The sequence below is a fragment of the Oncorhynchus keta genome, chromosome 13 (assembly GCF_023373465.1).
Source record: "Oncorhynchus keta strain PuntledgeMale-10-30-2019 chromosome 13, Oket_V2, whole genome shotgun sequence".
Taxonomy (NCBI): domain Eukaryota; kingdom Metazoa; phylum Chordata; class Actinopteri; order Salmoniformes; family Salmonidae; genus Oncorhynchus; species Oncorhynchus keta.
In genome coordinates, this window is record NC_068433.1 from 4,115,087 (window position 1) to 4,130,246 (window position 15,160).

The 15,160-nt window shown below is 37.3% G+C and overlaps 1 protein-coding gene across 1 annotated transcript in view; it reads left to right on the forward strand.

Annotated features, from left to right (window-relative positions):
- Positions 1-13,843: 13,843 nt before the first annotated feature.
- Positions 13,844-15,160, forward strand: part of LOC118377347 (pre-mRNA-processing factor 39-like) — a 19,098-nt gene continuing 17,781 nt past the window's right edge. Inside the window, exons 1-2 of the mRNA XM_052459125.1 lie at positions 13,844-13,877; positions 15,000-15,160. The exon at positions 15,000-15,160 is cut by the window's right edge and continues 1,612 nt beyond it. Of these exons, the coding sequence (XP_052315085.1) occupies positions 13,869-13,877; positions 15,000-15,160 (170 nt within the window). The 5' untranslated portion in view covers positions 13,844-13,868. The remainder of the gene's footprint in view (positions 13,878-14,999) is intronic.

A 15,160-nucleotide genomic window follows, 5' to 3' on the forward strand; every position in this document is an offset into this window, starting at 1 on the left:
GGTTAATGAACCCTTTATAACAGGTTAATGAACCCTTTATAACCTGTTAATGAACCCTTTATAACCTGTTAATGAACCCTTTATAGCAGGTTAATGAACCCTTTATAACCTGTTAATGAACCCTTTATAGCCTGTTAATGAACCCTTTATAACAGGTTAATGAACCCTTTATAACAGGTTAATGAACCCTTTATAACCTGTTAATGAACCCTTTATAACAGGTTAATGAACCCTTTATAACAGGTTAATGAACCCTTTATAACAGGTTAATGAACCCTTTATAACCTGTTAATGAACCCTTTATAGCCTGTTAATCAACCCTTTATAGCAGGTTAATGAACCCTTTATAACAAGTTAATGAACCCTTTATAACAGGTTAATGAACCCTTTATAACCTGTTAATGAACCCTTTATAAACTGTTAATGAACCCTTTATAGCCTGTTAATGAACCCTTTATAGCAGGTTAATGAACCCTTTATAGCCTGTTAATGAACCCTTTATAGCAGGGTAATGAACCCTTTATAACAGGTTAATGAACCCTTTATAACCTGTTATTGAACCCTTTATAACCTGTTAATGAACCCTTTATAGCCTGTTAATGAACCCTTTATAACCTGTTAATGAACCCTTTATAACAGGTTAATGAACCCTTTATAGCAGGTTAATGAACCCTTTATAACAGGTTAATGAACCTTTGTGACAGGTTAATGAACCCTTTATAACCTGTTAATGAACCCTTTATAACCTGTTAATGAACCCTTTATAACCTGTTAATGAACCCTTTATAACCTGTTAATGAACCCTTTATAACCTGTTAATGAACCCTTTATAACAGGTTAATGAACCCTTTATAACAGGTTAATGAACCCTTTATAACAGGTTAATGAACCCTTTATAACAGGTTAATGGACCCTTTATAACAGGTTAATGGACCCTTTATAGCAGGTTAATGAACCCTTTATAACCTGTTAATGAACCCTTTATAACCTGTTAATGAACCCTTTATAACCTGTTAATGAACCCTTTATAACAGGTTAATGAACCCTTTATAACTTGTTAATGAACCCTTTATAGCAGGTTAATGAACCCTTTATAACCTGTTAATGAACCCTTTAACAGGTTAATGAACCCTTTAACAGGTTAATGAACCCTTTATAGCCTGTTAATGAACCCTTTATAACAGGTTAATGAACCCTTTATAACAGGTTAATGAACCCTTTATAACAGGTTAATGAACCCTTTATAACAGGTTAATGAACCCTTTATAACAGGTTAATGAACCCTTTATAGCCTGTTAATGAACCCTTTATAGCCTGTTAATGAACCCTTTATAACAGGTTAATGAACCCTTTATAACCTGTTAATGAACCCTTTATAACCTGTTAATGAACCCTTTATAGCAGGTTAATGAACCCTTTATAACAGGTTAATGAACCCTTTATAGCCTGTTAATGAACCCTTTATAGCAGGTTAATGAACCCTTTATAACAGGTTAATGAGCCCTTTATAACCTGTTAATGAACCCTTTATAACAGGTTAATGAACCCTTTATAACAGGTTAATGAACCCTTTATAGCCTGTTAATGAACCCTTTATAGCCTGTTAATGGACCCTTTATAACAGGTTAATGAACCCTTTATAACCTGTTAATGAACCCTTTATAACCTGTTAATGAACCCTTTATAGCAGGTTAATGAACCCTTTATAACCTGTTAATGAACCCTTTATAACAGGTTAATGAACCCTTTATAACAGGTTAATGAACCCTTTATAGCCTGTTAATGAACCCTTTATAGCAGGTTAATGAACCCTTTATAACAGGTTAATGAACCCTTTATAACCTGTTAATGAACCCTTTATAGCAGGTTAATGAACCCTTTATAACAAGTTAATGAACCCTTTATAACCTGTTAATGAACCCTTTATAACCTGTTAATGAACCCTTTATAACAGGTTAATGAACCCTTTATAGCAGGTTAATGAACCCTTTATAACAGGTTAATGAACCCTTTATAACAGGTTAATTAACCCTTTATAACCTGTTAATGAACCCTTTATAACCTGTTAATGAACCCTTTATAACAGGTTACTGAACCCTTTATAACAGGTTAATGAACCCTTTATAACAGGTTAATGGACCCTTTATAACAGGTTAATGGACCCTTTATAACAGGTTAATGGACCCTTTATAGCAGGCTAATGAACCCTTTATAACCTGTTAATGAACCCTTTATAACCTGTTAATGAACCCTTTATAGCAGGTTAATGAACCCTTTATAACCTGTTAATGAACCCTTTATAGCATGTTAATGAACCCTTTATAACAGGTTAATGGACCCTTTATAACAGGTTAATGGACCCTTTATAACAGGTTAATGGACCCTTTATAGCAGGCTAATGAACCCTTTATAACCTGTTAATGAACCCTTTATAACCTGTTAATGAACCCTTTATAGCAGGTTAATGAACCCTTTATAACAGGTTAATGAACCCTTTATAGCATGTTAATGAACCCTTTATAGCCTGTTAATGGACCCTTTATAACAGGTTAATGAACCCTTTATAACAGATTAATGAACCCTTTATAGCCTGTTAATGAACCCTTTATAGCCTGTTAATGAACCCTTTATAACAGGTTAATGAACCCTTTATAGCCTGTTAATGAACCCTTTATAGCAGTTTAATGAACCCTTTATAACAGGTTAATGAACCCTTTATAACAGGTTAATGAACCCTTTATAGCCTGTTAATTTAACCCTTTATAACCTGTTAATGAACCCTTTATAACAGGTTAATGAACCCTTTATAGCAGGTTAATGAACCCTTTATAGCAGGTTAATGAACCCTTTATAACAGGTTAATGAACCCTTTATAACCTGTTAATGAACCCTTATTAACAGGTTAATGAACCCTTTATAACAGGTTAATGAACCCTTTATAACAGGTTAATGAACCCTTTATAACAGGTTAATGAACCCTTTATAACAAGTTAATGAACCCTTTTTTTATAACAAGTTAATGAACCCTTTATAACAGGTTAATGAACCCTTTATAACCTGTTAATGAACCCTTTATAACCTGTTAATGAACCCTTTATAGCAGGTTAATGAACCCTTTATAGCCTGTTAATGAACCCTTTATAGCAGGGTAATGAACCCTTTATAACCTGTTAATGAACCCTTTATAACAGGTTAATGAACCCTTTATAACAGGTTAATGAACCCTTTATAGCCTGTTAATGAACCCTTTATAGCAGGTTAATGAACCCTTTATAACAGGTTAATGAACCCTTTATAACCTGTTAATGAACCCTTTATAACCTGTTAATGAGCCCTTTATAGCAGGTTAATGAACCCTTTATAACCTGTTAATGAACCCTTTATAACAGGTTAATGAACCCTTTATAACAGGTTAATGAACCCTTTATAGCCTGTTAATGAACCCTTTATAGCAGGTTAATGAACCCTTTATAACAGGTTAATGAACCCTTTATAACCTGTTAATGAACCCTTTATAGCAGGTTAATGAACCCTTTATAACAAGTTAATGAACCCTTTATAACCTGTTAATGAACCCTTTATAACCTGTTAATGAACCCTTTATAACAGGTTAATGAACCCTTTATAGCAGGTTAATGAACCCTTTATAACAGGTTAATGAACCCTTTATAACAGGTTAATTAACCCTTTATAACCTGTTAATGAACCCTTTATAACATGTTAATGAACCCTTTATAACAGGTTAATGGACCCTTTATAGCAGGTTAATGAACCCTTTATAACCTGTTAATGAACTCTTTATAACCTGTTAATGAACCCTTTATAACCTGTTAATGAACCCTTTATAACAGGTTAATGAACCCTTTATAACAGGTTAATGAACCCTTTATAACAGGTTAATGGACCCTTTATAACAGGTTAATGGACCCTTTATAGCAGGCTAATGAACCCTTTATAACCTGTTAATGAACCCTTTATAACCTGTTAATGAACCCTTTATAGCAGGTTAATGAACCCTTTATAACCTGTTAATGAACCCTTTATAGCATGTTAATGAACCCTTTATAACAGGTTAATGAACCCTTTATAACAGGTTAATGGACCCTTTATAACAGGTTAATGGACCCTTTATAGCAGGTTAATGAACCCTTTATAACAGGTTAATGAACCCTTTATAGCATGTTAATGAACCCTTTATAACCTGTTAATGAACCCTTTATAACCTGTTAATGAACCCTTTATAGCCTGTTAATGGACCCTTTATAACAGGTTAATAAACCCTTTATAACAGATTAATGAACCCTTTATAGCCTGTTAATGAACCCTTTATAGCCTGTTAATGAACCCTTTATAACAGGTTAATGAACCCTTTATAGCCTGTTAATGAACCCTTTATAGCAGTTTAATGAACCCTTTATAACAGGTTAATGAACCCTTTATAACAGGTTAATGAACCCTTTATAGCCTGTTAATTTAACCCTTTATAACCTGTTAATGAACCCTTTATAACAGGTTAATGAACCCTTTATAGCAGGTTAATGAACCCTTTATAGCAGGTTAATGAACCCTTTATAACAGGTTAATGAACCCTTTATAACCTGTTAATGAACCCTTTATAACAGGTTAATGAACCCTTTATAACAGGTTAATGAACCCTTTATAACCTGTTAATGAACCCTTTATAACCTGTTAATGAACCCTTTATAGCAGGTTAATGAACCCTTTATAGCAGGTTAATGAACCCTTTATAACAGGTTAATGAACCCTTTATAACAGGTTAATGAACCCTTTATAACCTGTTAATGAACCCTTTATAGCAGGTTAATGAACCCTTTATAACCTGTTAATGAACCCTTTAACAGGTTAATGAACCCTTTATAACCTGTTAATGAACCCTTTATAACAGGTTAATGAACCCTTTATAACAAGTTAATGAACCCTTTATATAACAAGTTAATGAACCCTTTATAACAGGTTAATGAACCCTTTATAACCTGTTAATGAACCCTTTATAACCTGTTAATGAACCCTTTATAGCAGGTTAATGAACCCTTTATAGCAGGTTAATGAACCCTTTATAGCCTGTTAATGAACCCTTTATAGCAGGGTAATGAACCCTTTATAACCTGTTAATGAACCCTTTATAACAGGTTAATGAACCCTTTATAGCCTGTTAATGAACCCTTTATAGCAGGTTAATGAACCCTTTATAACAGGTTAATGAACCCTTTATAACCTGTTAATGAACCCTTTATAGCAGGTTAATGAACCCTTTATAACAAGTTAATGAACCCTTTATAACCTGTTAATGAACCCTTTATAACCTGTTAATGAACCCTTTATAACAGGTTAATGAACCCTTTATAGCAGGTTAATGAACCCTTTATAACAGGTTAATGAACCCTTTATAACAGGTTAATTAACCCTTTATAACCTGTTAATGAACCCTTTATAACAGGTTAATGAACCCTTTATAACAGGTTAATGGACCCTTTATAGCAGGTTAATGAACCCTTTATAACCTGTTAATGAACCCTTTATAACCTGTTAATGAACCCTTTATAACCTGTTAATGAACCCTTTATAACAGGTTACTGAACCCTTTATAACAGGTTAATGAACCCTTTATAACAGGTTAATGGACCCTTTATAACAGGTTAATGGACCCTTTATAACAGGTTAATGGACCCTTTATAGCAGGCTAATGAACCCTTTATAACCTGTTAATGAACCCTTTATAACCTGTTAATGAACCCTTTATAGCAGGTTAATGAACCCTTTATAACAGGTTAATGAACCCTTTATAGCATGTTAATGAACCCTTTATAACCTGTTAATGAACCCTTTATAGCCTGTTAATGGACCCTTTATAACAGGTTAATGAACCCTTTATAGCCTGTTAATGAACCCTTTATAGCCTGTTAATGAACCCTTTATAACAGGTTAATGAACCCTTTATAGCGTGTTAATGAACCCTTTATAGCAGTTTAATGAACCCTTTATAACAGGTTAATGAACCCTTTATAACAGGTTAATGAACCCTTTATAGCTTGTTAATTTAACCCTTTATAACCTGTTAATGAACCCTTTATAACCTGTTAATGAACCCTTTATAACAGGTTAATGAACCCTTTATAACAGGTTAATGAACCCTTTATAGCAGGTTAATGAACCCTTTATAACAGGTTAATGAACCCTTTATAACAGGTTAATGAACCCTTTATAACCTGTTAATGAACCCTTTATAGCAGGTTAATGAACCCTTTATAACCTGTTAATGAACCCTTTATAGCAGGTTAATGAACCCTTTATAACAGGTTAATGAACCCTTTATAACAGGTTAATGGACCCTTTATAACAGGTTAATGAACCCTTTATAACAGGTTAATGAACCCTTTATAGCCTGTTAATGAACCCTTTATAGCCTGTTAATGAACCCTTTATAACAGGTTAATGAACCCTTTATAACAAGTTAATGAACCCTTTATATAAGAAGTTAATGAACCCTTTACAACAGGTTAATGAACCCTTTATAACCTGTTAATGAACCCTTTATAGCCTGTTAATGAACCCTTTATAGCAGGTTAATGAACCCTTTATAACAGATTAATGAACCCTTTATAACCTGTTAATGAACCCTTTATAACCTGTTAATGAACCCTTTATAACAGGTTAATGAACCCTTTATAACAGGTTAATGAACCCTTTATAACAGGTTAATTAACCCTTTATAACCTGTTAATGAACCCTTTATAACAGGTTAATGAACCCTTTATAACAGGTTAATGGACCCTTTATAGCAGGTTAATGAACCCTTTATAACCTGTTAATGAACCCTTTATAACCTGTTAATGAACCCTTTATAACCTGTTAATGAACCCTTTATAACCTGTTAATGAACCCTTTATAACAGGTTACTGAACCCTTTATAGCAGGCTAATTAACCCTTTATAACAGGTTAATGAACCCTTTATAACAGGTTAATGAACCCTTTATAGCAGGTTAATGAACCCTTTATAACAGGTTAATGAACCCTTTATAACCTGTTAATGAACCCTTTAACAGGTTAATGAACCCTTTATAGCAGGTTAATGAACCCTTTATAACAGGTTAATGAACCCTTTATAACAGGTTAATGAACCCTTTATAACCTGTTAATGAACCCTTTATAACCTGTTAATGAACCCTTTATAACCTGTTAATGAACCCTTTATAACCTGTTAATGAACCCTTTATAGCCTGTTAATGAACCCTTTATAACAGATTAATGAACCCTTTATAGCCTGTTAATGAACCCTTTATAGCCTGTTAATGAACCCTTTATAGCAGGTTAATGAACCCTTTATAACAGTTTAATGAACCCTTTATAGCCTGTTAATTTAACCCTTTATAACCTGTTAATGAACCCTTTATAACAGATTAATGAACCCTTTATAGCCTGTTAATGAACCCTTTATAGCCTGTTAATGCACCCTTTATAGCAGGTTAATGAACCCTTTATAACAGGTTAATGAACCCTTTATAGCCTGTTAATTTAACCCTTTATAACCTGTTAATGAACCCTTTATAACAGGTTAATGAACCCTTTATAGCAGGTTAATGAACCCTTTATAGCAGGTTAATGAACCCTTTATAACAGGTTAATGAACCCTTTATAACCTGTTAATGAACCCTTTATAACCTGTTAATGAACCCTTTATAACAGGTTAATGAACCCTTTATAACAGGTTAATGAACCCTTTATAACCTGTTAATGAACCCTTTATAACCTGTTAATGAACCCTTTATAGCAGGTTAATGAACCCTTTATAGCAGGTTAATGAACCCTTTATAACAGGTTAATGAACCCTTTATAACAGGTTAATGAACCCTTTATAGCATGTTAATGAACCCTTTATAGCCTGTTAATGGACCCTTTATAACAGGTTAATGAACCCTTTATAACAGGTTAATGAACCCTTTATAGCCTGTTAATGAACCCTTTATAGCCTGTTAATGAACCCTTTATAGCATGTTAATGAACCCTTTATAACCTGTTAATGAAGTGGTCCTTCTGTAGCTCAGTTGGTAGAGCATGGCGCTTGTAACGCCAGGGTAGTGGGTTCGATCCCCGGGACCACCCATACGTAGAATGTATGCACGCATGACTGTAAGTCGCTTTGGATAAAAGCGTCTGCAAAATGGCATATATTATTATATTATTATTATTATAATGAACCCTTTATAACCTGTTAATGAACCCTTTATAGCCTGTTAATGGACCCTTTATAACAGGTTAATGAACCCTTTATAACAGGTTAATGAACCCTTTATAGCCTGTTAATGAACCCTTTATAGCCTGTTAATGGACCCTTTATAACAGGTTAATGAACCCTTTATAACCTGTTAATGAACCCTTTATAACCTGTTAATGAACTCTTTATAGCAGGTTAATGGACCCTTTATAACAGGTTAATGAACCCTTTATAACAGGTTAATGAACCCTTTATAACAGGTTAATGAACCCTTTATAACCTGTTAATGAACCTTATATAGCAGGTTAATGAACCCTTTATAGCAGGTTAATGAACCCTTTATAACAGGTTAATGAACCCTTTATAACCTGTTAATGAACCCTTTATAACCTGTTAATGAACCCTTTATAACCTGTTAATGAACCCTTTATAGCAGGTTAATGAACCCTTTATAGCCTGTTAATGAACCCTTTATAGCAGGTTAATGAACCCTTTATAACCTGTTAATGAACCCTTTATAACAGGTTAATGAACCCTTTATAGCCTGTTAATGAACCCTTTATAACAGGTTAATGAACCCTTTATATCCTGTTAATGAACCCTTTATAACAGGTTAATGAACCCTTTATAACCTGTTAATGAACCCTTTATAACAGGTTAATGAACCCTTTATAACAGGTTAATGGACCCTTTGTAGCAGGTTAATGAACCCTTTATAACCTGTTAATGGACCCTTTATAACCCGTTAATGGACCCTTTATAACCTGTTAATGAACCCTTTATAACCTGTTAATGAACCCTTTATAACAGGTTAATGAACCCTTTATAACAGGTTAATGAACCCTTTATAACAGGTTAATGAACCCTTTATAGCAGGTTAATGAACCCTTTATAGCAGGTTAATGAACCCTTTATAACAGGTTAATGGACCCTTTATAACCTGTTAATGAACCCTTTATAACGCGCTCTGCTTCTCAACAGGACACGACATTGAAGGAACGCCTTCTGATCGTCAGTAACGTCGCCACGGGGACTACGGCAACCCAAGAGGTTCACGACCTCGTCAAACGCTTGGGATCCTACCTCGATTCGCTATCTCTGATCAACAGGGTACCACAGACACACAGACATGTTGAGGCCAGGCACCACAATCTGATAATAGGGTGACATGTGTTGCCTTTAATCATATCGCCATTAACTTTTACCAATTTGAATGTAGACACACACATCACAAACAATTTGGGGGGAAATATTGTGTTGAACAGGCAAATGAGGCAGATGTTCTGATTTGCTTCAAATCCATTTTTCCGGACCCTGAATGAAGTCAGGCTAAATATTTTGGTTTTATTTAGTTAGACACTCCGGGACCTGACTTGTATCGGTCAGATTAAGACACTCCGGGATCAGACTTGTATAGATCAGATTAAGACACTCCGGGACCAGACTTGTATCGATCAGATTAAGACACTCCGGGACCAGACTTGTATCGATCAGATTAAGACACTCCGGGACCAGACTTGTATCGATCAGATTAAGACACTCCGGGACCAGATTTGTATAGATCAGATTAAGGCGCTCCGGGACCAGATTTGTATAGATCAGATTAAGACACTCCGGGACCAGACTTGTATAGATCAGATTAAGACACTCCGGGACCAGACTTGTATAGATCAGATTAAGGCGCTCCGGGACCAGATTTGTATAGGTCAGATTAAGACACTCCGGGACCAGACTTGTATAGATCAGATTAAGGCGCTCCGGGACCAGATTTGTATAGATCAGATTAAGACACTCCGGGACCAGACTTGTATACATCAGATTAAGACACTCCGGGACCAGACTTGTATCGGTCAGATTAAGACACTCCGGGACCAGACTTGTATCGGTCAGATTAAGACACTCCGGGACCAGACTTGTATAGATCAGATTAAGACACTCCGGGACCAGACTTGTATAGATCAGATTAAGGCGCTCCGGGACCAGACTTGTATCGGTCAGATTAAGACACTCCGGGACCAGACTTGTATACATCAGATTAAGACACTCCGGGACCAGACTTGTATAGATCAGATTAAGACACTCCGGGACCAGACTTGTATAGATCAGATTAAGACACTCCGGGACCAGACTTGTATTGGTCAGATTAAGACACTCCGGGACCAGACTTGAAACATACATCAGATTAAGACACTCCGGGACCAGACTTGTATTGGTCAGATTAAGACACTCCGGGACCAGACTTGTATACATCAGATTAAGACACTCCGGGACCAGACTTGTATTGGTCAGATTAAGACACTCCGGGGACCAGACTTGTATCGGTCAGATTAAGACACTCCGGGACCAGACTTGTATTGGTCAGATTAAGACACTCCGGGACCAGACTTGTATAGATCAGATTAAGACACTCCGGGACCAGACTTGTATAGATCAGATTAAGACACTCCGGGACCAGACTTGTATCGGTCAGATTAAGATGCTCCGGTTTTGAAGGAGAAGTACAACAGTCAGGTGTTTTCAGGTCTTGTTTTTTACACACCTGTGGTACACACTCTCATCCGCATACCTCCCTCTTGTCCTCTGTCTCCTAGATTTATTTTGAGATGGAGTCGTCGTCGATAGCGATGGCGGTATGTCTTCATTTCAAGAAGTTCCCCTGTGTAGTTCAGAACAAGCCTCTGAAGTTCAACATGCTGGTCAAGGTTAAACACCCGGCTCAGCCGCAGCTCCCAGCCAAGAGGACACGTGTCACCAGGTGAGTGTCTACCTCAACCTTTCACTACTTGTCTGTCTGTATATCAACACATCACTGTGTGCATAAAACCTGTTTTAAATAAATCTCTTTCTATAGTGTGACAACGTTTTTAAAATGAAATAAAAGTTCAAAACATGAAGTCAAATCATTGAATCGACATAACAGTAGCGTTGACTGAAAAGCTCAGATTACTTCCATTTATTTTTGCTGGACGGAGCTCATTAGAATAATACCTAGCATGCTTTGCAACTGTACTTTTTTTTTTTTTACATTTGGATTCTTTTATTTAAATGTGATTTTCTTGCAGCTTTTTTTCACCTCTATTTTTTTAATATATATATTTTTGCCAGTTTTCACGTTCGTGATTTACATTTTAACTTGGGAAAACAAACGATCAAAACATACACGGACCGCAATCTCACATCCAGGAATCTTGACGTAAAAGGATATCATCATGTCATTTATGTCTGTCTGTCATTTATGTCTAATCTCTGTCATTTATGTCTAATGTCATTTATGTCTGTCTGTCATTTATGTCTGTCTGTCATTTATGTCTAATCTCTGTCATTTATGTCTAATCTCTGTCATTTATGTCTAATGTCATTTATGTCTGTCTGTCATTTATGTCTGTCTGTCATTTATGTCTAATCTCTGTCATTTATGTCTAATGTCATTTATGTCTGTCTGTCATTTATGTCTGTCTGTCATTTATGTCTAATCTCTGTCATTTATGTCTAATCTCTGTCATTTATGTCTAATGTCATTTATGTCTAATATCTGTCATTTATGTCTGTCTGTCATTTATGTCTAATGTCTGTCTGTCATTTATGTCTGTCATTTATGTCTAATGTCTGTCATTTATGTCTAATGTCATTTATGTCTAATCTCTGTCATTTATGTCTAATGTCTGTCATTTATGTCTCATGTCTGTCATTTATGTCTAATGTCATTTATGTCTAATGTTTGTCTGTCATTTATGTCTAATGTCATTTATGTCTAATATCATTTATGTCTGTCTGTCATTTATGTCTAATGTCATTTATGTCTAATCTCTGTCATTTATGTCTGTCTGTCATTTATGTCTAATCTCTGTCATTTATGTCTAATCTCTGTCATTTATGTCTAATGTCATTTATGTCTAATATCTGTCATTTATGTCTGTCTGTCATTTATGTCTAATGTTTGTCTGTCATTTATGTCTGTCATTTATGTCTCATGTCTGTCATTTATGTCTAATGTCATTTATGTCTGATCTCTGTCATTTATGTCTAATGTCATTTATGTCTAATGTCTCTAATTTATGTCTGTCTGTCATTTATGTCTAATGTCATTTATGTCTAATGTCTGTCATTTATGTCTAATGTCTGTCATTTATGTCTAATCTCTGTCATTTATGTCTAATGTCTGTCATTTATGTCTAATATCTGTCTGTCATTTATGTCTGTCATTTATGTCTAATGTCTGTCTGTCATTTATGTCTAATGTCTGTCTGTCATTTATGTCTAATGTCTGTCATTTATGTCTAATGTCTGTCATTTATGTCTGTCATTTATGTCTAATGTCTGTCATTTATGTCTAATGTCTGTCTGTCATTTATGTCTATCTGTCATTTATGTTTATCTGTCTTTGGTCTAATATCTGTCTGTCATTTATGTCTAATGTCATTTATGTCTAATGTCTGTCATTTATGTCTAATATCTGTCATTTATGTCTAATGTCTGTCATTTATGTCTGTCATTTATGTCTAATGTCTGTCTGTCATTTATGTCTAATCTCTGTAATTTATGTCTAATGTAATTTATGTCTAATCTCTGTCATTTATGTCTGTCATTTATGTCTAATGTCTGTCTGTCATTTATGTCTAATGTCTGTCTGTCATTTATGTCTAATGTCTGTCATTTATGTCTAATGTCTGTCTGTCATTTATGTCTAATGTCTGTCTGTCATTTATGTCTGTCATTTCAGCACCAGAGCCAAGAAGAAGACGGTCCAAGGCAAGAAGCCTGTCGCTAAAGGTATACCACCAGGTAAATCTGTTCCTGCCACACAGCCTGTGGTTACCCAACACCCGGGAGATGACGGAGGCGCCGTCCAGTCCAGTGACACCACAGCGATAGACTCCGACGCGAAAGCAACGGTACCCAGTCCAGCCGTCATGGACCCCGATGACCTGATGACGACCAACGACGACCAAAGCCAAACCGCTGCAAAACCGGACGGCGAGAATGGAGAAACCACAGCAACCGCTACCGTTCGCGCTGCTAGCGTTGCTAGCGTTGCTGGTTCTGTACGAACACCGGTAACATCAGCTCGCCCAGTGTCTGTAAAAGGTGAAGACAAACTGCTAGACTTCAGTCCGGTAACTCAGGAGATCCTGAAGGCCCTGGAGGCAGCAGTGCACCAACACCGCCTGGGGAGACAAGCCGAGGAACAAAGACAGGACCTGGGAGAGAAGGACCAGGGAGAGAAGGACCAGGGAGAGAAGGACCAGGGAGAGAAGGACCAGGGAGAGAAGGACCAGGGAGAGAAGGACAAGCCTCCAACCACACCAGCGAAGAAGACCACAACACAGACGGAAGGTGCAAAGAAACCACCTTCAGGCTCTGGACAACCAAAGAAGAATCAGGGGAAGACCCAAGTCTATGGAGGAAGAGGCAGGCGCAGGGACCATTCTTCCCCAGGAAACATAGACTCTTCCAGGCGTAGAAGCAGCCGGGCGGCCTCCGAGGAGGAGCAGGGTCCTCCGACGTCGAGACACGGCGACTCCTCTAGCTCTTCTTCTGGCTCCTGCAGGAGCAACAGACAGGACGGCAGTCCCGCCAAGAAGAAGGGGAGGAAGAGAGGTAAGGTGGGGGAGGAGGAGATAAGAGGAGGAGGAGATGAGTAAGGTAAGAAAGGAGGTAGGAGGGGGAGCAGACAGGACGGGAGCCAGGGAAAGCAGGAATGATGGTGGATGGTTTTTTATAGGTTATATCCTTAAGTCCAGACATTGTTAAAAGTCTAAATGAGATGTTAACATGATTTCTTTCTGTTTCTGAGATTTCATGTTTCTGTTTGTCCCACAGGGCCACCGTAGTAGAACTAGCCAGTCTTCTAGGAGTGATTTCATGTTTCCGTTTGTCCCACAGGGCCACCGTAGTAGAACTAGCCAGTCTTCTAGGAGTGATTTCATGTTTCCGTTTGTCCCACAGGGCCACCGTAGTAGAACTAGCCAGTCTTCTAGGAGTGATTTCATGTTTCCGTTTGTCCCACAGGGCAGTAGTAGAACTAGCCACCGGAGTGATTTCATGTTTAGAACTAGCCAGTCTTCTAGGAGTGATTTCATGTTTCCGTTTGTCCCACAGGGCCACCGTAGTAGAACTAGCCAGTCTTCTAGGAGTGATTTCATGTTTCTGTTTGTCCCACAGGGCCACCGTAGTAGAACTAGCCAGTCTTCCAGGAGTGATTTCATGTTTCTGTTTGTCCCACAGGGCCACCGTAGTAGAACTAGCCAGTCTTCTAGGAGTGATTTCATGTTTACGTTTGTCCCACAGGGCCACCGTAGTAGAACTAGCCAGTTCTAGGAGTGATTTCATGTTTCCGTTTGTCCCACAGGGCCACCGTAGTAGAACTAGCCAGTCTTCTAGGAGTGATTTCATGTTTCCGTTTGTCCCACAGGGCCACCGTAGTAGAACTAGCCAGTCTTCTAGGAGTGATTTCATGTTTCCGTTTGTCCCACAGGGCCACCGTAGTAGAACTAGCCAGTCTTCCAGGAGTGATTTCATGTTTCCGTTTGTCCCACAGGGCCACCGTAGTAGAACTAGCCAGTCTTCCAGGAGTGATTTCATGTTTCCGTTTGTCCCACAGGGCCACCGTAGTAGAACTAGCCAGTCTTCTAGGAGTGATTTGGTTTTCATTCAGACATTGCTCTCTTACATTCATCTGATTCAAAGTACAGCACTTCTGTTGAACTTCTGGAAAAGGGTTTGATTGATTTAAATCCATGGATTCATCCTCCTCTCATACCACAGGGTTTTGGCTACGTGGTGGATGAGTTCACTTCCGACGTCAATCCTAGTGACGCCAACCCAATCGACCTGGACCAGTTCAACATGGATGAGTTCGTCACCGTGGACGAGGTGGAAGGGGATGAGGCGGACAACGCCAACCCACCAGAGCCATCATCTTCATC